This window comes from Phoenix dactylifera, chromosome 2 (genome assembly GCF_051530095.1).
Source record: "Phoenix dactylifera cultivar Ajwa chromosome 2, Ajwa_hap1_PhDact_Kaust_v1.1, whole genome shotgun sequence".
In the NCBI taxonomy this organism is placed as follows: domain Eukaryota; kingdom Viridiplantae; phylum Streptophyta; class Magnoliopsida; order Arecales; family Arecaceae; genus Phoenix; species Phoenix dactylifera.
In genome coordinates this window covers 16,534,706-16,559,051 of record NC_143191.1, presented here as the reverse complement: position 1 = coordinate 16,559,051, position 24,346 = coordinate 16,534,706, and the positions used below count along the sequence as shown (strand labels likewise).

The 24,346-nt window shown below is 40.8% G+C and overlaps 1 protein-coding gene across 1 annotated transcript; it reads left to right on the top strand.

Annotated features, from left to right (window-relative positions):
- The first annotated feature begins 3,826 nt into the window (after positions 1–3,826).
- On the top strand, positions 3,827–4,715 carry LOC149768226 (uncharacterized). Its single transcript, XM_089927783.1, has one exon. The coding sequence runs from the start codon at positions 3,827–3,829 to the stop codon at positions 4,568–4,570; it is 744 nt and encodes a 247-aa protein (XP_089783909.1). The 3' UTR covers positions 4,571–4,715.
- Positions 4,716–24,346: the final 19,631 nt, after the last annotated feature.

Below are 24,346 nucleotides of genomic sequence, written 5' to 3'. Positions count from 1 at the left end.
TATATGCAAGAGGAGAGATTAAAAGAAGACATAAAAAATATGTACCTTATTTTCACCTCAGGAAGGTGAAAAATAATTAAAATAAAGGGGAAGAAATCACTAGCAATGGCTTCAATTATAGCCAACAATAAAGTTATGTGATGCTGCTTCTACAAAAAGAAGAGTCACTTGAAAAGGATAGTATGAAAAGTAGATGCAAAAGAAATGTATCCATTACCCTTATATGTGTCTTGAATCCAATTTAATAAACGTTCTAAATTCTACTTGATGGATTGAATGTGGTCCATCTTACACAATACCAATAATTTGTAGGGCTTCCTATGAAGAAGACCTTCAACTGAAAATGAACAATATATCATCACTAGAAATCAAACACGTTCATATCTCAAGATAATTGGACACTTTTAGGAAAAAGTCTTGGATTCCATATACAGAGAGAACTTCACTGTTTCCCTTTGGAGTCAGAGATTTACAAAGGACTTTCTATATCCTTCTTTTTCTAAAAATTTAGCTTATTTTCATTTTAGACAAACTTAATTTTCATTTTTCATTTTCAGATTAATTAAAGATTCTATGATTTTTTGTTCTAGTTTCCCCTATAAGCTTTCTTTAGATCATTCTTTTGAGCAATCTTTCTTTACAAATACTATTGTTCGGAATTAAACAGATAAAATTTATGAAAACTCTTCCTTATTATGGCATCAAGAATTGGGGCATTCTCCATAGAAAGGATTAAAAGATTATTAAAGGATGGGATATTAGGATCATTGGATTTCATTGATTTGTGATCTGTGCTGAGTTCATAAAAGTAAAGTAGTCAAACAAATTCCAAGTTAAGGGTGCTAAGTGGAGTGAAAGAACTTCAGAATTGTTCATACTAGTGTATGCAAACCTTTTTCTCCATGTCTAACTATTGAAAAGTATTTTATTATCTTTATCAATGACCATCCATATATGTATCTTTATTCATTTTCTATTAAAAAAGGTTGATTTTTTTTAGTCCTTTAAATAATTCAAAAGAAATGTAGAGAGATAATCAGTAAAATTGATTAAGGTGGTTATATTGGATAGAGGTGGTGTAAACCATGTTAGATACACTAAGACAAAATGAAGCTAGGACCATTGGCAAAGTTCTTAAAGAAATAGATCATGGTACCAAAAATACACAATTTCAAGCACTTCAAATCAAAGTAATGTAGTTGAAAGAATGAATAGAATGCCTAAAGAAATGGTTCGAGCTATGCCTAAAGAAATGGTTCAAGCTATGCTAAGTTATATTCTACCTTCGTAAGATAAGATTGGAAGGATAGCCATACTTATCTTAAATAGGGTTCCTGCAAATGCAATCCCAAAAAACTACTTATGAGCTATGGACTAGCAAAAAATTCAATTTGGGATATATACATGTCTAGCTGAAGCCAAAATTTGCAATTCGTAAATCAAAGCTTTGGACTTAAAAACAAGATTTTTTATTGGTTACCCAGAAAGATTGAAAGGATATAGGTTTTATTTTCCTTCTCATACACCACTAATTATAGAAACATATAAGGCCAAATTTCTAGCGGATGATGATATTAGTTGGAGTGGACAACCTCGAAATATTATATTTGAAAAAAATTCAGAAAATACTATATATGCCAAAAAGAAACTGAAGTGATGATCTTTATTGTTGTTCTGTAAGATAACATTCTATGGGAACCAACACTTCATCAAGATCTACCCCACTAGGTTCCTTTGAAGAACCAATTGTCCAACCACAACTACAAATAGATAAAGGGACAACACTCTAGAAATTTACTAGGGTAAGAAAACCTACAATATTTTTGGATTATGTGGTATATTTAACAACCATTGTAGAAAGGGATGACAACCTTGAGATGCTCTCATAAGTTATAGAAAATGAGAACTCCCTGCAATGGTTGGATGCCATAAAACAATAGTCGGCCTCTATGGAAAACAATTAAATTTCGATCTTGTTGACCTACTTATAGAGGTGCAACCAATTGGTTGCAAATGGCTTTATAGGATGAAAACGAACTTTAATATTAAGGTTGAATAGTATAAAGCTAGACTTGTGGTAAGGAGGTTCATACAAAAGAAGGCATCGGCTTTAAAAAGATCTATTCTCCAATATAATCAAAGGTCTTTTAGGGTACTCATGGCCTTAGTAGTCTATTTTTGCTTGGGGATACATCAAATGGATATGAGAATGAATGACCTTAATGGTGGTTTAGAGGAAAAAGTTTGCATCGAATGTCATAAGGGTGTCATTATTAATGGAAAAGAACACATGATTTGTAGACAAAAAAAATCCATATATGAACTTAAGCAGGTTCTCGATAGCAGTATCTCAAATTTAATAAGATAATTACTTTCTTTAGGTTTATTAAAAATGTTGTTCATGCCAATGAAAGCAAGTTCATAAATTTAGTTCTATGTGTAGATGATATGATATTATACTTGCTAGTAGTTATCTTGGTCCACTTAAAGAAACCAAATAATTTCTATCTCAAATTTTGATTAAAAATATAGGTGAAGTTGCTTATGTTATCGACATTGAGAATAATAGAGATAGATCCTTAGGTTGCTTGGACTATGTCAAAAGCTTACATATCTAGAGTTTTAAAGAAATTTAGGATGGAAATATGTTCACCTAGGATTGCTCCTATAAGGGTGTCAAATTTAATAACATGCAATGCCCAAGAATGGAATTAAGAGAGAGAAAGGAAATAAGATCTATCTACTATACATCTATTGTTGGGATTTAACTTATGCCCAAGCTTGTCCATGTCCAAACATTGATTTTATTGTATCGAAACTTAGGTGGTATCAATATGATCCTAGAATGAAACATTAAGAAGTTGCAAAGAAGGTTATATTTTACCTACAAGATGCAAAAGACTATATGCTCACTTATGGATAGTCACACCATCTTGAATTTATAGGCTATTTGGACTTGGACTTTGCTGGATGCCTTGATAATAGGAAGTCAATTATGATCAAATACATCTTCCCACTTGTAGGAGATGCAATATTGTGGATGAGCACAAAATAAAGTCTCGTCACCATATGTACCATGGAAGCACAATATATAGCCTATTATAAGACTTCCTCACAAGCTATTTAATTATAAAATTTTATCACAGGACCTAAAGTTATTGATTATATTTGTAGATCATTAAAGATATATTATAATAATAATCTTACAATACGGTTCTTCAATATTACAAAGAGTACCAATGCTTGTAAGCACATTAAAGATATATTATGTTTGTTTTGCTCTTCATGAGAGAATTAAAAAGGATGTAATGTCTACTAGATGCAAAGCTACTAATGGCAGATTCACTAACTAAAGAACTTGCTCCAAGGACGTTTAGAGATCTTATGGCTCTTTTAAAACTCATTAGCACTTTTTATGAATAATATATAGTGGACCTACATAATAAGTGAACTATTTGGTTTTTTACAATTAAATTCATTTAACTCTATATGCCAATGAATATTACAACAGTAAAATTAATTCAAGGAAAACTTCCGACCGCCCAATTTGGTCCAAACTAGACCGTTGGGCTGCCAGGTTTTCTTGCTCTGCCGACTCTATCCTGGTTCCGATTACGAACCACCAAAACCCTTCGCCGCACCCTACTAATCCTACTCCGATTCGGATTGAGACCTGCCCCTACGCGGGTCCAAATATGACCGTTGGTTTAATGAAGCCCCCTGTTTGTATTTCCTGGCCGATTCGTGCTTCTCTTTCTTGACGGAGAAAAGAAATCAAGAAAGGGAGAAGAGAGGGATCAAGAAGAGAAATCAAGAAGAGAGAGCCATGGCAATGTCTGAGAGCTACAATCTGGGCAACGCAATCGTCCACATGGAAGCCCGTAGAGTGCTCGCTCCGCAAGTCCAACCCCAAGTTGTCGTCGGGATTCGCTTCACCAGCTTCCGCATTCCGGCCGACGATCTCTCCATCGCGCCGGCGACTTTCCATCGATTCCATCTGGTCCAGATCCCGTTACCGACAGCTCTCCCATCGATCGTCTCCTCCGTGGTAGCCCGCCTCCACGGTGTCCACGGGACGGTCCGGCGGTTCTGCAACGACCGGATACTCCGCTTCTCCTCCCTGGCCGCGGCGCAGATGATGGACGACGGATCGGCGCTGGAGCTGCTCGTCCACGTCGGCCTGCTACTCGGACAACGTGGGTCGGACGAAGACTTCGACCTCATGCTTGAATGGATGATGGACAATCCTCCGGAGGAAGAGGAGGAGATGGCTGACGCTGTGTTCGATTATTACGTCTACGAGGATGACGACGCCGGCCATGGTGGATTTGGCGGTGTGCCGGCGAGCGGGTCTTTCATTGAGGGGCTGCAGCGTTTCGCGTATGGTCGAGGAGACGGCGTTCGGGAGGAGCGGTGCATGATATGCTTGGAGGAATTCGATGCCCCGGCGGCAGTGAGCAAGACGCCGTGCTCGCACGCCTTCCACAGCCAGTGCATCATCCAGTGGCTGGAGAAGAGCCACCTCTGCCCCATTTGCAGATACCAGATGCCCACGGCCAGTTCCAGTTGACAGGACCATCTTTTGTTTAATTTCTAATCTTTGTGATTATGTCCGACCAGTATGTAAATCATACATTGTACAGTGATTTGTTCTTTATTTAATCAGTGAAGAGATTTTCACTTTCTATCAGTTTACTGTGTAATCCTCTGATGTCTTAGGGTTCGATCGTGCACCATATAATAGATATGGTTGTCGCCCTGCACTTTGGGAAATTATTGGGAAAGAAGGCTTTAATTTGATGTCACCATATAATGGAACACAGCTAGGCCCGACAATGCACTCTGATTCAGCCCGACCATAGCCTTAGATACTAACCTTGGGTCCAATTTGGGCTTTGACCCAACCCAGCATGACCAGCCCATTGGCACCACGCCTTTTCAGCTTATAGTGGGGTTGAAAAGGATCGAGTGCCCAAGTCATACAGAGATATAAGATGAAGGAAATTAATCATAAACTTTAACTATAATGATCTAACTAAATAAATCCATCATTATGAGTTTACTCATTTACAAAATTTAAAAATTCATCTGGTATTAGAAAGAAAAATCAACTTTCTAATTAATAACTTTGACCCTAAAACTCCAGACCCAATTCATCTAAGATTAATTATCTTGCAACTCTAAAAAAAAAAAGTAAATAGATGGTGTGCACTTTATAGCCTAGTAAGAATCCCAACACTCACAATATTATAGATAAAGTAAATTTTAAAACCAAAGTTAGCTATTGCAATTAAAAATCATAAGATCACATCTTGATTATTCAACATAGCTCATAAATCCATATAGATATGTACATATAAATGTATGTCATCAAATATATATCTCATTTATGAAAATATATCAGGCATATCATCAATCTAAAACTTTTGTTTAACATTAGTTTCATATATCTTATCTTTCATTACTATTTATATTTCAATCAATAATTATCTTTTCAATTTAGACCATATACAGTTATGCTTCAGCCCATGATTGGCAAACCATAATCCCATACTTCAGCACGTGGCGGCACACCATAATATCCATGCTTTTGCTCATGGTGGCCAACCAAGATGTTATGATTCAGCCTATGAATGGCAGTCAATAATTATCTTTTCAATTTAGACTATATACGGTCATGCTTCGGCCCATGATTGGCAAACCATAATTTCATACTTCAGCACGTGGCGGCACACCATAATATCCATGCTTTTGCTCATGGTGGCAAACCAAGATGTCATGATTCAGCCTATGAATGGCAATCCATAATACTCGCGCTTTGGCCCATGGTGGCAAGCCAAGGTGTCAAAATTTAACCCATGACTAGCAATCCATAATGTAGCTTGTCCAAATCCTCTTTACATAATCTTACTGTCATTCAATTTTTCTAAATAAAATATAAGCCCATATTATATTTCTAGTTGAATCAAAAAAACCAGCATCATACTTGAAGCAACCAAAATCATCAATATCGAATAAATGTTTATAATAAAGAAACATATATTTATATATCCAAATCGACAATCAAATGATAATCATACTACAAACAATGCAAACCCAAAATCATCAATATACATTATAAAAATACATATATCCATAGAAGTGATTAAGAACAGGAATTCTTACTTCTAACGGTGACAAACTCAAGTACAACAAACACCGATCCACTCCTCAATCTATGAACTTGGGGGTAAAATGTTCTGCTCTATACCATCTTGCCTAGACAATTGCTCACCTATAGAGCCATTGTTCGTCATTAGAACAATTGTAAATATCCAGAATCATGGTGGAAAATTATAGAAGGATAGAATAGATGGTTGCACAATGTTAGTTAGGGACCCCTGGTCACACAACATCGGTCTATGACCCCTCGCATAGTCGACCAAAACCCGTGTAACTACCTGAACCCCCATTGATCCGTAAGATATTATAAGAGAGAGAAAAAAGTGGAGAGAAAAGAGAAAAGAGAAAAGAAGAGAGAGAAAGAGTAAAGAAGAGAGAGAGGGGAGAGCAAGAGAGAGAAAGCAAGAGGGACTGAGAGACCCACAGTGTCTCTTCTCAAAAGAGAGAAAGGAGAGTTCTAGACTCGGGCACACCTACAGTGGCAACCCACCATCAGCGGTGCCTGCGGCAACATCCCACTATAGCAGTGGTCGGTCTAAGGGCAAGAAAAAGAAAAATAGAGGAGGCCCTATTCCTTGAAATCTGGTGACCAATGGCTAAATCACCGTTAAGGGTAGCCTTAGGGTTGGAAAAGTGAAGGAGAACAAGAATAAAAGATTAATACGTCAATTTCAGTGACAAATCAATAATGGCACAATGAATTTTTTCGATGAAAACTCATGAGGGAAAACTACAAAAAACTTAGAAATCGGTGGCGATGGAGGTTGGCTCCAATGGTGAGATGCCAAAAAGGAGAATGTGAGTCCTTTATAGATGGGCCCTAGAGCTCTGCCTAAATCTGACGGCCTTATTTCCGTCGGAATTGAAGGAGAGGAAGAATCCTAGTAGATGTTTTCCTCTCCATCATGTGTGCAAGGCATGTGTGTGCAGCTCAACGGCCGGTCTAACCCAATGTAGGCCATTTTTAGGGATTAAGAGTCCATCATCGGACATACTCTAATAAGAGTACTTATTCGTTTTTGTTGTTTCAAGTCAGAGCTTGGTTGCCGACCATAACCCCAAACATAACCATCCATTCCAAACCTCGGCTTCGTATGATCCGAGCAGCTCACTGCTAAGTCCTCCAGCATCTCTCATCCTTGGTGCCTAGATCAAACCGGTCCTCAGTGGCAACATCCATAAATGCAAGTTTAGATGGATCAACAAATTTCAGACTCGTCCAAAAATTTCTATGCACGTCTGGAGGTTAGCTAGGCTGCTTGTTGATGGAAAAGTTTTTAGAGTCTAGCTGTTTGCATGCAGAGAGCCCCACAAATGCAGTTTGACATGGAGAAAACGACACGATATAATCTTCATCAGTTGCATTATTAAATATGTAACCACCTGCCGCCATCAAAGAGAACAAGATTCCAATGACTCAAGAGTAATGTCAGCTGGAACTTTTTTCCAGGATAAGTGCAGACCAAACCCAACAAATGGTAAGCCGCTGACCTCACACTAGAAGAATTCCTTCTTTCCTATTTGCTCAGTATTTAGCATGCATAGTTTAAAGAACATGGGGCCCATCTTAATCCAATTAAATTATTAGCTCATGGTGGGATGATAAGAACTGAAATTCTGTTTTGGGATTGCAGTCATTTCTATCACTTTCAGTGAGACATCCAACTTTTGAAAGACTCAAAGCTGGAAAAGCTCGCAATGCATACGGATGCTTATAATTGCATTAAAAAAAGATAGGAAAATTGAACAAGAAAGTTAACCTAGGGATGTGCTGCCTTAAAGGGGGCCCTTCAATTGGGCAAAGCATCAATTGCCGAGAAACTGAAGCTGACACTAAAGTCTAAAACAAGTGTGGAACCATAATTAACAACACCAAGTTAAACTAATCTAGGCAATGGTCCTGTAACAAGTAGTTAAATAGTTCGCTTCAAGAGAACTCATATTAGATCTCAAGTGCACAATTTCTCTTCCCCACAAGACTTATCTTGTTCTGCACTAATGGAACAGCTAGCATCTACATTATAAAAGATAAAACATGCAATACTTATTTACCTAACAAGTTATGCTCATAACCCAGATAGATTGCCCAAAATAAAGAGGGTCCTACCTACATCCTCAGTGCCTATATGGTCCTTGCAGCACCAAGCCACCCATACAACCAAGATGTGCACCAAAAAAAAAAAACTAACATCCATGAACAATAACTAATAGTTAAGAATTTACTATGCAATTATTCTCAAAAGGATTGACTATATGCAATCCACTACACTAGCTATTGGTTTAAGAAATAAATATGTGAAGAACCTTAGAAAGAAGGTAGGCATTAAACATATATGCACTTCATTTCAATGATTGCCATTACATTTTGTCAAACCAATTTAGACAATTATCCAATTTGACAGCATATGCATCATCCATTAAATAGATTGGATCCCTTTTCTCTAGACCTAAAGTGAGGCATTGTCAACTTATTTTGGTTCAAGTAAGACTTAGGGATTCCACAACATGGTAATATGGCAGACTATGGGAAGTCCCCTATATGATGTATCATACAGAGCCCTTCATAGCATTTTTATTAAGGGAGAGTGTCTGACATTTATAAATAGGCTCAAATTCCTCTCTCCATTCACCGGAAAGAAGAGCCTTAAGATGTGGACCTTGTTAATTTTCTCGATGAAGCTAGAGGTTAGATTATGCTTTGGTTAAATTGCAGACCAAGTGTGTGCAAGGTATGCATCTCATGCCTGCTAGTTCTATAGTGATTCTGCTTGATTACACGGGCACCAGGTGTTACGTTATTGGCTGGAATACAGGCTTGTGTTCTATAATTGTGCTAGTTAGTCGGAAAGATTAGATCTTAAAGATCCACTAATCATTGAGTTAAATTCTTGTGATTTTCAATCAAATTATTCTTTAGTTTATGATATTAGCCTTGGGGCTGATAAAAGTTATACCTGCATGAAAACCATAGATGATATCTTGGAGAAATCAGATTTGTTAGTGTTAGATGAAAATTAAATGCACAAAATAAACAATGGCTATTGGCTTCCGTTGAGTTTTGAAACTAAAGAAGCATTTAGGACGTTCGTCTGGCTGAAACATTTTGGATTCATGGTTCATCTTAGGATTCGGTCCAACCAATATTGGTGGTGTCAGCCTACTTGGCATGGGCTTGGTACTGTAAATCCGGTGTGTGCTCTTTGCTGACTTGGGACGTCTGGTTTTTGACGTGGCTCAATTTTAAGTTGGTTCGATCGATCAAATTAAATTAAGTATTATTGTTTAAACCTTGAAATAAAGGAATTTTCAAAATTTGGACCCATACTAGTGCAAGCAATCATATGCTAATAGGGACCTGTTTGAAAGTTTATTGAAATCTAGGGACTTATTTACAAAAAAATGAGTGAAAATGGGCTCGTGAATTCTTTCCATTAAGACCATCAGAAATAAAAAAAAAAAAAAGACTGTTATCTTGATGCTACTTATTAACCTTCACTACAGCAAAAAAAGACTTTGGCGATGCTTTATATGATCTTTACCAATGCTATAAGCATTGATATTTTTCTTTCCGATGCTTTTAAAAGGGTCACTTATGTTAAAGTGGAGAACTAAATTGCCAATGCTTTTCAAAAGCATTGACTAATATGGAAAGCTTTACCGACACTTTAAAGCGTCGGCAATAATAACTCTAACGATACTTTAAAGCGTTGTTAAAATTATTTTTTAAAAAAATAATAAAATATAATTAATTTTTTTGGGAAAAAAATCTGTAGATAGTGATTAACATGAAATCCGTTCTCTATTACAACAACATGGTTCTGTTCTTCTAATAGCACAGGAACAACAACACAGAAACGACAACAAATGTTGAATTTATTGATTTTTTTTACGAATTACAATAGAAAATTTATTACAATACGAATAGAAAGCAAAATTACAAATTATAGTAGAATTAGAAACCCAGCTGCCAACGAAAAGGCCTACATCTTCATCTTCATCTTGGTCTTCATCTTTTTCCTTTTCGAATCACTGAAAACCCAACTGCCAGCGAAAAGGATGAGACGAAAAACCCAGGCGACCAACCTTCTCTACACTAATCCAAGAAAAAAGAAACCTCAAATTTTGAAGTCGTTCTGGATCGGAAGCCTCTGGAATCGAAATCGCTTGCCAGATCCATGCAAACAGGTAACAATTCAATCAAACACTAAATAGATCTAACAAACATGGAAAACCAAACGGAAAAAAAAAAGAACTTGCAGGCAGAGATGAAAGAAAGAAGAGAACTCACTCGACAATTCCTCGACTTGCTTTAGAGTGAGCTTGGCGGAGAACCCGCTAGCAGTGTGTGTGTAGTGTAGATCACTGCATCCTTCGCTTTCTCCTCACTAAGGATCATGACAAAAACACAAAGAAGATCTCGACACCGCGAATCCAGAACCCTAACCCTAGAAATCGAAATAGAGAGAAGGGCACGAATGAAACCTGCCGACAACTGTGGCGAGAATTCGAATGTGGAAGGCCTCGGGCTCCTCCTCCAGCACCTCGCTGGCGGCCTGGTCGAGGATCTTCGTGGGTTCCTCCGCCATTAAAACCGAGACCAAAAGAAAGAAGATGAAGACCGGAACCAAGAAGATGACATGGATCAACAGAGTGCCTTTCACAACGGCGCAAGAAGGAACCGTTCGGTTCCGACCCCAAAGGAGATTGAAATCGAATTCTATGATTGTACCGTACCGGTACCAGCCGATACCGGTATGGACAGTCAGAATCGGTCCGATCGGTTCAGCAGATATTGCATTATACTAATGTTTCATAATTTTTATTTTAAAAATATTTTTTATTAATTATTATAAATTAATATTTGGTTTTCAAATATATAGAAGATTAATTTTAATTTGGATTAGTATAGCACCTTACTAGGGGTGCTACTATGGTGCTACACTAACTTTTTTCAGTTGGTAGGTATGCACTAATCATCACTTGTATTTTAAATTTATTTAAATTCGGGCTTTGGTTCGTGTAGCCGTAATCATACCCAAATTTAAATAAATTGCTATTAAATTAAAACAGAAAGTAGCATTCATACCCTCAAATATGATGCCATTCTTTTAGAAAATTTTTGAACATTATTTTATTTATTACTAGTTTTTAATCCAAAATATATTTTTTTAATATAAAATATATATGATTAGTAAAAAATTATGAGTTCTTCGGCATTGCGATACATCATCTTTAGATTTACAGGATAGCGTAAAATCATGCCAAATCATGCCAAAATATAATATTTTGGCATGATCTCCCCGCATTTTTTCTCTTTTTTTTTGCCTATTTTATGCTTTAATAAGAAACAACCTTGGGAGAGGGAAGGGAAGAGGGATTTTTATCTCAGCGGACATGGATTGTAGATGAAGTCAGTGAAAATTTGGGCTTCTCCAATACATTTTTCTTGGGGAGGAAAAGAAGAGTGACAAGGGCTGAGGCCTTCTCTAGGCCTCCATCTATTATTAAGTATTGATTTTGCTCAATTCAAGTCGGTTCAAGTTGGTTCGGGGCCTATCCCGGCCCAACACGCCTTTCCATCCCAATTTCATCCCAAGACCATTTAGTATACCCCAAATTGGGCAGTTTGAGGTCGGACAACATACCTTGATGGTATAGACCAATATGGCTGCAACTTTTGCAACCCTCCTGTTGTTGGAAATTGGACCCGGGGGCAATCTTCGGTCGAGGAGAGGGAGCGGCAGGTCCTCACAAGGGAGCGGCGATCCGTCGGCGAGCGGCGTCCTCCGTCCGGGTGCCTGCAGACAAACCGGTGGCCGGGTTTTCCGGCGCCGGCCCTCCGACGCTCAAGTCAGATGGGGGGCAAAATGTATAGAGAGAAGAAGAACAGTGTTTGTAGAGTGTGGAATTCTTTTTTTCCAACCCCCCTCTGAGGAGCAAAGGTCCCCTTTTATAGGAGGGTCGGTTTACCTGTGATGTGATGGGGCGAGGCCATTGTACGGCTCGGCATGTTGCTCAGATCGGCGCACGATCGAGTGAATTATTGCGTTGATGTCGGAGGTGAAGTCGTCGTACGACCCGAGCTGGCACGCAATCGGGCGAATTATTGCATTGGTATCGGGAGTAAGGCCGAGATCGGGAACTTATCATAGCTGATTGGACTCCGCTAGGCTGACTTGCCGTGGAGAGCTGTGAGTCCGTAGATAACAGGAGCCACGCGCATTAATTGTGGAGTAAGCCGGAGATCCGCATTAATTGTGGAGTAAGCCGGAGATCCGCATTAATTGTGGAGTGAACTAGAGGTTTGTAGGGGTCGTGCGCAATAAATGCCGGGGCAGTGGCAGGATATGGCCCTTGGCCGGACCTCGGAGGGGTATGGCCGTGGCAGGTGGCTGACAGGAGTAGACCTCGGGTATCAGGAATTTTCCGGGTCGGGAGTTCTGAGGTCGGATATGTTGAGGTCGGACGTTCCGAGGTCGGACGCCGACTTCGGCTATCCAGGGTCGGCGATTGTGCGACTTCTTAGGGGTACTTGCGTCACTGAGGGAGGAAATCTTATTCCCCCAACACTACCCCCCGACTTCCGAGTTCGAGCAGCTTGCAGGCTCGGACGTGGGGAGTAAAGACTATCATTAGAGTTATAGGGAATCTCATCCGCACCCTTACGCTTCTCGGAGCCTTTATGACGGGACCTGCGCCCTTTGGTGCTTCGAGGTCGCTTTATTCAGCGAACTTATGATAGGGCTCGTATCTTTATGTTTTTCGAAATAGCTGTAACAGGAGTGGCGCCTCTTGGATCTCCGAGATCGCTTCGTGCGGCGAACCCATGATGAGGGTCCCCGAGCTCGACGAGGCGGCGCCTCGATTTCGTGGTCGAGGCTCCCCGTCCATCAATGAGTATGCCGTTTTGTGCTTCGAAACGGACACGCGGCATGATCTGAGGTCGGACGTTTCCGATCTCGTATTATCGGATCATTGATCTGGGGAAGTGGAGGCTACATCGGGGCTCCACGTGTCCCAGAGATTTATTAAATGAGGGGAGTGGGGGTGACGTCCGCTCGTTCTTCAAGGTGATCTGATCCTGCGGACCCATGATGAAGCCCCGGGATCCGATGGGACAGCGTTTCGATTTCGTACCCGATTTATTTATCCGGAGTGAATGTGGTGCCTCGGCCTCCGAGGTCGACACGTGTCGTAATCCAGTCGGGGGATGGGGACCGACCCTGTCGATCTGGGCCGTCAGGGGGGTCTATATAAACCCCACGGGTCTGCCCTAAGTGTGGAGTGATTGATTAAAACCCTATTTGATTTTGATGAGCTCAAAGCATTTGAGTATATCTTTTGTTTACTAATGAATTCAATTGAGTGTTTCAGTGAAAATCTTGTCTAAATGTTTCTAGACTTGGTTCAAGATATTTTGGACAAATTAAGAAGTCGTTTTGAATCAAAGTCTGAGACTCGAGTCGACTCCGGGATATTACGAGTCGACTCCAAGCGTATCAGAATCACTGGCACGGACTCGAGTCGACTCCGGATCATTAAGAGTCGACTCCGACAGAGAACAGACAGACGAGCAGAAAGCATCAACTCAAAACCTGTCAGCGAGTCGACTCCTGAAGTGCGCGAGTCGACTCCGATGCTTACCAAGTCGACTCCGGAGTAATATGAGTCGACTCCAAGGTGTTACAGACAGAAAAGTCAGAGAGCGATTTTCGACCCTGAGATTCGAGTCGACTCCTGTGGAACGCGAGTCGACTCCGATGGTTGGGAGGTCGACTCCAAAGAAAGCGAGAGTCGACTCTCAGTGGTACACAAAGAAAAAGTCAGAGAGCAGTTTTCGGACTCTGAGATCCGAGTCGACTCCCGCAATGCGCGAGTCGACTCCGAGACAACGCGACCCCAAAAAGATAGAAGACCGAATTATTGTCTCTGAGAGCCGAGTCGACTCCCAGACAGCTCGAGTCGACTCCAAGGCAGCGCTACATCAAAAAGGCAGAAGGCTGTGTTTCGGAAACTGAGAGCCGAGTCGACTCCGGAACAGTTCGAGTCGACTCCAAGACTGGACGAGCCAAAAGACAGAAGATAGGGAGTTCGGGCTCTGAGCGCCGAGTCGACTCCCAGGATTGTCGAGTCGACTCGAGTGGGCCAAGTTGAAAATTAGCTCCATGTACTTCATGGAATGAGCCGACTCCGAGAATGCCAAGTCAGCTCCAGAAGCTGGCGAGTCGACTCCGGGTTAAGTCGAGTCGACTCCCAGTCGAGGAGGTCACTTTAATTCAAATCCGGAACAGTTGCCGAGCCGACTCCAGAAAAGCATGAGTCGACTCCCGCTACAGCCGAGTCGACTCCAGATCGCGCGAGTCGACTCCGACCCCAACGGACACATTGTCAGGTTGTGCAGAGTGTGCAGAACGGGCAGAAAAAGGTGTCTAACGGCTAGTTTCCGTGGGGGGTGGTTTAAATAGCCACAGAGGACTGTAGCAAGGCAGAGAACGACCATTCCATTCAAAGAAATCAAGCATTCTTTCTCTGCAAACGGGTTTTCAACAGAAAAGAAGGAAGAGCACCATTAACTCCATCCAGCTCCCTCTTCCCAGCAATTAACGAAGTCACCTCCTGCTTTCAAGTCGACCAGACGTTCAAGAGGAGACTCAAAGTTCAAGAATCCCTACTCCACTCCAACTCAAACGTGTTTGAGGGCTCTTAACTTCTCTCTAGCTTATATTGTTATTTATCTGCTTTTGAGAAGCTCTGTCTTTCTGTTTGTTGTCATTCTTTCCACCTTGTCTTTGCTTGATTCAATCAGGGGATTGAATCGAGAGTGTAGAGGTTGGTTGGTGAGCCGAGGGTAAAACCAACGTGTAAGGGTTCGATTGTGATCCCGGGAAAACAATCGGGGTGGTTCTAGTCGGTGAGCCTGGGAAAACCGACCGAGTTCGTTGTGAGCTCGTAAAACAACAAGTTTGGTTGTGAGCTTATAAAACAACTGGCTGTAATCCAAGGGGTTATAGTGAATTCCCAAGTGAGACTTGGGGAGTGGACGTAGGAGCAAGGGTTAGCTCCGAACCACTATAAAAACATTGTGTTTGTGATTGTTTGTCTCTCTCTATTGCTCTCATTTCATTCACAGCACATAGCAACTAATTAATCATCTTGCAAAAGTATTAATTAGTCATCCACAAATGTTTTAAGTGTAAAATTATTTTAAAACCCAATTCACCCCCCCCCCTCTTGGGTTGTCTATCTGGGCAACAAGTGGTATCAGAGCCTAAACTCTTCTACCCTAAGAGTAAAAGATCAAAATGACAACCCCATTTGGATCTTCCCACATAGAGGGTCAGTCCACCCAAAGACCCCCATTCTTTAATGGATCCGACTACTCATATTGGAAGGCTAGGATGAGAATATTTATCCAAGCCCAAGACTATGAGATGTGGACCATTGTATCAAATGGACCATACATCCCATCCATCTATGTAGAGGGTGTCACTGTACCCAAACTCGAAAAGGATTGGGATGAACATGACATGAGAAAGGCACAACTCAATTCCAAAGCAATGAATGTGCTTTACTGTGCATTAGATAGGAATGAATTCAATAGGGTCTCTACTTGCAATTCTGCAAAAGAGATTTGGGATAGACTTGAAGTGACCCATGAGGGCACGAATCAAGTCAAAGAATCCAAAATAAATATATTGGTTCATAAGTATGAACTATTTAAAATGGATTCTAATGAAACAATCACTTGCATGTTTACTAGATTCACTGACATTGTCAATGGCCTAAAAAGCCTTGGCAAAAACTATACTAACAGTGAGCTTGTCAGGAAGATTCTTCACTGTCTACCAAGGTCATGGGAAGCCAAAGTGACGGCAATCCAAGAAGCCAAGGACTTGAACAAGCTACCACTTGAGGAGCTTCTTAGATCCCTAATGACGCATGAGCTAACAATGAAGCAGCACAGCGAAGAAGAGTCCTCCCATAAGAAAAAGGTAATAGCTCTCAAATCTACATCATCTAACAAAGATTTGTCTTGCAGTAGCAGCAGTGAAGAAGAAGATCATGAGAGAGATGATGATGAGGCTCTTCTCGTGCGCAAGTTCAGAAAATTTATCAACCATAAGAAGTCCTATCATCAAAGGAGAGGCCCCTCAAATTTCTATCGGAAGGATAAAGGTAAGGAAAGGAAAAATGAGGGGATTGGATGCTATGAGTGCAAGAAGCCGGGACACATCAGAGCTGAGTGTCCCTTACTAAAGAAGGGGAGTAAGTACAAGAAGAAGAAAGCCCTTGTCACCACCCTATCAGACTCCGACGCATCATCATCATCATCGGATGAGGAACAAGAAGAAAAGGCCAATTTCTGCTTCATAGCCAATGAAAATGAGGTAACATCCGCACCACATTTAGATTTTACTTTCGATGAACTATATGATGCTTTCAATGAATTAATGGATGAATACAAAACAATAAACGTTAAAAACAAAGAACTAAAAATAACTAACCAAACTCATCTCCGTAAGTATGATTCATTAGTTAAGGATAAAGATGTACTTATCAAAGAGAATGCAGAACTTAAAACAAGCAACCAAATCTTGGTACAAAAGAATAATACCTTAACTAAAGAAAATGAAAGGCTGAACAAAGAAACATTAAAATCCAAAAATAATAAATATATAAATGAGAGTATCACAAAAGAACTAAATGATCTAAAAGCAGAAAAACAAACACTAACTAAAGAACTTGAAAAATACAAACCCTTGGTTGAAAAATTTACATATAGTTCAGAAAAATTGAATATGATACTTAATAGTCAACGAGCGGTATTCAATAGAGCAGGTTTAGGATATAAACCTAAAAATAAGCAAAAACTTCTTAGTAACTTCTTTGTTAAAGCAGGAGAAAGCAAAACTAAGAAAATAACCTGTTTTTGTTGTGGAACTTTAGGACATAAAGCAAATGTGTGCAATTATAGAAAAGGAAAAACAAAAAGAAAAATTAAAAGGATATGGGTTCCAAAAGGAACCAACATGACTAACCATGAAGGACCCAAGAAAACTTGGATACCTAAGATTATATGATTTGCTTGTGTAGGAGTGTCTTGCAGCCAAGGTCAACAAAAATTGCTGGTACTTGGATAGTGGCTGCTCAAGACACATGACGGATGACAAGGATCAATTCTTCACCCTTGAAGCTAAGGAGGGAGGTGCTGTGACTTTTGGAGACAATAACCAAGGTCACATCATTGGTATAGGTAAAGTTCAAATTACCCCTTCTACTTTTATTGATAATGTTCGATATGTTGATGGTCTTAAGCATAATTTATTAAACATTAGTCAATTATGTGATAGAGGTTATAATGTTATGTTTAAACCATCACTATGCATCATAACAAACCCAAATGACAATAGCTTAGTTTTTAAAGGAATAAGACGTGGAAATGTGTATGTTGTAGACCTTGAGGATCTTGCCAAACACAACCCATGTTTAGTTGTTAATGAAACTAAGGATAATGATGCTAGTTGGTTATGGCACCGTAAGTTAGGTCATGCAAGCATGGACACAATATCTAAACTAGTTAAAAGAGATTCTGTGATAGGTTTGCCAAAATTAAAGTTTGAAAAGAATAAAATATGTGAAGCATGTCAATTTGGCAAACAATCAAGGAACTCCTTTAAATCTATAAATTGTGTCTCTACCTCTAGACCTCTAGAACTACTACACATGGACCTATTCGGACCAACTAGAACCACAAGTCTAGGAGGAAATAAATATGGTCTAGTTATCGTAGATGATTATTCTAGATACACTTGGGTCATGTTCTTAGGTCATAAGGATCAAGCATTTTCAATTTTCAAGAAATTTCATAAAGAAGTAACAAATGCTAGAGACACTTCAGTCATAGCTATTAGAAGTGATCATGGAACCGAATTTGAAAATCATTCATTTGATGAGTTTTGTAGTAAAAAGGGGATAACTCATAATTTCTCTGCACCTAGGACACCACAACAAAATGGAGTTGTGGAAAGGAAAAATAGAACTCTAGAGGAAATGGCTAGAACTATGTTGTGTGAAAGTAACCTCCCTAAGTATTTTTGGGGAGAAGCCATCAATACTTCATGTCATATATTAAATAGAGTTCTATTGAGACCCATTATAAAGAAAACACCTTATGAACTTTGGAAAAACAGAAAACCAAAGGTAAACTATTTTTATATCTTTGGATGTAGGTGTTTTGTTCATAATAATGGGAAGGATAATCTAGAAAAATTTGACTCTAAATCTGATGAGGGTATATTCTTGGGGTACTCCACAACTAGTAAAGCCTATAGAGTCTTTAATAAAAGAACCTTAGTTATAGAAGAATCTATACATGTTGTATTTGATAATTCTAGTGACATCTCTTCTAGCAAGAGAGTTAATTTTGATGATGATACGGAAATTCTTGAAGAAAAGATTGATGAGATGACATTACAAGATAATAATCAAAAATTAATTGGAGATGCATCATCAAGCCAAGAGGCTATTGTGGATCATGGGCTGACCAAGGCTTGGAGGTTTGCTCACGGGCATCCTAAGAAATTAATTCTAGATGATCCATCTCAACCTGTTAGGACTAGAGCATCACTTAGAAACTTAAACAATCATCTAGCTTTCGTTTCACATTTTGAGCCCAAACACATAGAAGAAGCTGAAAAAGATGCAAATTGGATAAATGCAATGCAAGAAGAATTAAACCAATTTACTAGAAACAAGGTATGGAATCTAGTTGAAAGACCTTCTGAATATTCAATTATAGGTACCAAATGGATTTATAAAAATAAACTTGATGAAAATGGTATTGTAATAAGGAATAAGGCTAGACTAGTAGCAAAGGGTTATAATCAAGAAGAAGGTATAGATTTTGATGAAACCTTTGCTCCTGTAGCTAGACTTGAGGCAATTAGACTTTTACTAGCATTTGCATGCTCTAAGGACTTCAAATTATTTCAAATGGATGTAAAAAGTGCATTCTTAAATGGGTATATTAATGAGGAGGTATATGTAGAACAACCTCCTGGTTTTGAAAATCATCAATACCCTAATCATGTATATAAATTGAACAAAGCACTTTATGGTTTGAAACAAGCACCTAGAGCATGGTATGAAAGGCTTAGCAAATTCCTATTAGAACATGAGTTCTCTAGGGGCAATGTAGATACAACATTGTTTCTAAAGAAGAAAAACAAAGATATGTTATTAGTACAGATTTATGTTGATGATATTATTTTCGGTGCTACTAACAATCGCCTCTGCGAAGAATTTGCTAACTTGATGCAGAGTGAATTTGAGATGAGCATGATGAGAGAGCTGAACTATTTCCTCGGGCTTCAAATCAAACAATCTGAAGGAGGCATCTTCATCAATCAAGCCAAATACATCAAGGAGATGCTTAAGAAGTTTGATATGGAGGGAAACAAGTCAATCAGCACCCCCATGAGTTCATCATGCAAATTAGACCAAGATGAATCAGGTAAATCTGTAGATCAGAAGCTATATAGAGGTATGATAGGATCTTTATTGTATCTTACTGCAAGTAGACCTGATATCATGTTTAGTGTTTGCATGTGTGCTAGATATCAGTCTAATCCTAAGGAATTTCATCTAATTGCAGTCAAGAGAATCTTTAAATACCTAATAGGAACAAAGAATATAGGGTTATGGTATTCTAAAGAATCTAGCCTAAACTTAATAGGATACACAGATTCAGACTTTGCTGGATGTAAACTTGATAGAAAAAGCACCAGCGGGTCATGTCAATTCCTAGGAGAAAACTTAATCTCATGGTTTAGCAAGAAACAAAATTCGGTTGCATTATCTACTGCTGAAGCTGAATACGTTGCAGCCGGGAGTTGTTGTGCTCAAATCTTGTGGATCAAACAACAATTGGAAGATTATGGCATTAAACAAGATAAAATTCCCATTAATTGTGATAATACAAGTGCCATTAATCTAACTAAAAATCCAATTCAGCATTCAAGAACTAAACATATTGAGATAAGACACCACTTTATAAGAGATCATGTACTAAATGGTGATGTGACACTTCAATTTGTTTGCACTGATGATCAATTAGCTGACATTTTTACAAAACCCCTAAGTGAAGAGAGATTTAGTGTGCTTAGGAGGGGATTTAGGAGTGATTGATCCATCCTAGTGGTATTTTCCACTAGTTCATTGATTTTGATGATTAGATTGTGGTTAATATAGAGTTTCTTTTCAATAATCATCAAATCAGATCATAACTTAGTGATTTTCCCTCATTCGGCACGAACATAGCATGATTTTAGGTGCGTGCCAGAGTTCGAGACGACTCGAGTAAGTTTCAGAGTCGGCTCGTAAGGGGGAGTCGACTCGCACATTTACGGGAGTCGACTCGAGATCGATGGCAGCAGAGGGGGAGTCGACTCGCATACAGTCGGGAGTCGACTCGAGGTCAATAGGCGCATAAGGAGAGTCGACTCACGCATACTTTGGAGTCGACTCGAGGTCGAGTCGACTCGCGACTCAGAGGAGTCGACTCGCAGTCGGGATCCGACTTTTTAACCCTAACTCCGTCGTTTACAAAACACTTCTATTCACCACCGCCACTGTTCACAAGACCTAGAGCCAACTCCTAGATCGTCTCCGGCCGTTCCTAAGCCTTTTCCCGTCGACCTTTCACCGTCCATTAGGATTTTTATCCCATTCTAGGTCAAAATGCCTCGAAAAGCCGTTGTCCGGAAGAGGCCCCAACCCGCGTCCGGTACCGAGCGGCGTTCCAAGGCTCGGAACGACCCCTCGATGTCACAACCTCCGGCTCGTTCCCCGCCGAGGGAGGTTCCCTCGAGGCCGTGCGCCGAGAAGGCGGTCTCCACCGGGAGATACGTCGATTTCGACTATCTCTCCCGGGAGGGCTTTACCATAGGAGAGAGACTGCGGGCCCAGGGCTTAGAGTATTTCCTCACCTTAGATCTCCCCACATACCCTGGACTAGTTAGGGAGTTCTACGGTACCGTCCATAGGGGCGATGGGGGTATAGAGGGCACGTTAGCCGGTGTCCCGTTATTCATTTTGGAGGATATCATTGCTCAGGTCCTCCATCTTCCCCAAGTTGGGGTGGCACCTGCACACCCTGAGGATAGGACTAAGGCCCTTACGGCCATTCTAGGGCATCCACCCCAGTCCCCCTTGGATGAGGTGTCTGCTAGTTCACTTCCAGTTGAGTTGCGGCTCCTCCTGAGCATCCTTTCTAGGTCCCTCTTCCCGAAGACTGGCCGCTTCGATTTTGTATCTGAGAGAGACCTAGCCCTTATGTTCTACATCCTCCAGGACACCCCAATCAACTTTCCGAAACTTATGTATCGATATCTCTGTGAGCCACTAGATAGACCTAGGCTCACCCTCCCCTATGGTATGATGTTCACTCTTTTGTTTAGGGAGGCCGAGATTCCTATTCCTGAGGGGGAGCCCTCTCGCGCATTGCGATGGACAGATCGCACGCGAGCGGGAACCCTACACAGGATGGGGTTTCGGAAGGTAGAGGGGACCTGGGTTAGGAAGTCTTCCACCTCCACATATACCACCAGACATTCCCCTAGTCCTGACCCAGACTCAGATTATCCTGACTTTCCCTCCACCTCTGCTCCCACCACCTCAGCCGGACCCTCCTCCTCAGCTCCACATACTCAGTCCATGGAGGTCCGGATCGCTCCTGAGCAGCTCCGGGAGTTGCGGCAGGAGATAGTTAGAGATCTCCGGGATGACCTGCTTAGGGAGCTCCGGGGTTCAGTGCCTGCTCCTTCTCCTGCACCTTCTTCAGCGTTGGTCCCTTCCCTGTCTGCCGTGGCTGAGATGACGGCCCATGTGCGGAAAGAGATCGACAATGTAAGGTTCCTGGTCCAAGCCCAGTTCCACAGCATGAGCGAAGTCTCGAGCACCACTCGGAAGATGCGCGATAACGTCCGACAGGATATGGGCACCACTACCCAGGGGGCCGAGCGCTTGGCGAATGTACTGATCGCCAAGTTGGACACACTGCAGGAGACCCTGACCGAGCTCTCCACCACACACAGCAGGGCCACTTCGGCCATCATCTCCCAGCTTGGGAATGTCACAGACGGGGTCACTCTCCTCATGGAGCAGAACAGATTGAGAGGAGAGCCACATCCTCGAGAGGAGGAGCCACATCCTCAAGGAGACCCTAGCTACTTTTGTTTTATTTTGACATGTACTTTTTTGCTTTACTTATTGTATTCTAAAATGTATTTACATACACATCAATACAATGAGTAGACATATTCTCTTCAATTGTGTGCAACTTCATCTCTAATTGATTGATTGTTCTGCTTACCTCCTTTTTTGATACGATGACAAAAAGGGGGAGAAATATTTAGTAGATATGTAAATGGAATCAACATAAAAGAAATCAAAATGAGAATCAAAAATTAAAACACAATTTGTTCTTAGTGGATTTGGTACCTCGAGGCTCATTATCTCTCTGTTGGGGCTCCTAATGGAGTAATCTCCAGAATCTATTCAAGGGATATTCGGAGATTAGTTGAATCCTACTCAAGAACAAATTGACAGATTTTCCCTCTAAAAACCAAAAATTTCAATTCAAAAACTTCAATGCATTAAAAAAAAATTCAGAGAATCAAAACAAAGTAGAATGCATATGTTGAGGGGGAGAATCTGAATTTTTAAGAAAGCTAAATCATTAAATATATATAAGCCAAACAATTGAATGCATGACATGAAGGCTTATATAATTCCAAATGAAAGGGGGAGCTTTAACTCCAAAATTTATTGTTTCACACCTTTCAAGCTTGGATAAATTAAATAACTAGACACTTGAATTCATTTATGGATTTTATTTTTCTGTTTATTGAGCAATTCACTTTACATATACTCAATGTTTTGTCATCATCAAAAAGGAGGAGATTGTGGAGTGATTGATTAAAACCCTATTTGATTTTGATGAGCTCAAAGCATTTGAGTATATCTTTTGTTTACTAATGAATTCAATTGAGTGTTTCAGTGAAAATCTTGTCTAAATGTTTCTAGACTTGGTTCAAGATATTTTGGACAAATTAAGAAGTCGTTTTGAATCAAAGTCTGAGACTCGAGTCGACTCCGGGATATTACGAGTCGACTCCAAGCGTATCAGAATCACTGGCACGGACTCGAGTCGACTCCGGATCATTAAGAGTCGACTCCGACTGAGAACAGACAGACGAGCAGAAAGCATCAACTCAAAACCTGTCAGCGAGTCGACTCCTGAAGTGCGCGAGTCGACTCCGATGCTTACCAAGTCGACTCCGGAGTAATATGAGTCGACTCCAAGGTGTTACAGACAGAAAAGTCAGAGAGCGATTTTCGACCCTGAGATTCGAGTCGACTCCTGTGGAACGCGAGTCGACTCCGATGGTTGGGAGGTCGACTCCAAAGAAAGCGAGAGTCGACTCTCAATGGTACACAAAGGAAAAGTCAGAGAGCAGTTTTCGGACTCTGAGATCCGAGTCGACTCCCGCAATGCGCGAGTCGACTCCGAGACAGCGCGACCCCAAAAAGACAGAAGACCGAATTATTGTCTCTGAGAGCCGAGTCGACTCCCAGACAGCTCGAGTCGACTCCAAGGCAGCGCTACATCAAAAAGGCAGAAGGCTGTGTTTCGGAAACTGAGAGCCGAGTCGACTCCGGAACAGTTCGAGTCGACTCCAAGACTGGACGAGCCAAAAGACAGAAGATAGGGAGTTCGGGCTCTGAGCGCCGAGTCGACTCCCAGGATTGTCGAGTCGACTCGAGTGGGCCAAGTTGAAAATTAGCTCCATGTACTTCATGGAATGAGCCGACTCCGAGAATGCCAAGTCAGCTCCAGAAGCTGGCGAGTCGACTCCGGGTTAAGTCGAGTCGACTCCCAGTCGAGGAGGTCACTTTAATTCAAATCCGGAACAGTTGCCGAGCCGACTCCAGAAAAGCATGAGTCGACTCCCGCTACAGCCGAGTCGACTCCAGATCGCGCGAGTCGACTCCGACCCCAACGGACACATTGTCAGGTTGTGCAGAGTGTGCAGAACGGGCAGAAAAAGGTGTCTAACGGCTAGTTTCCGTGGGGGGTGGTTTAAATAGCCACAGAGGACTGTAGCAAGGCAGAGAACGACCA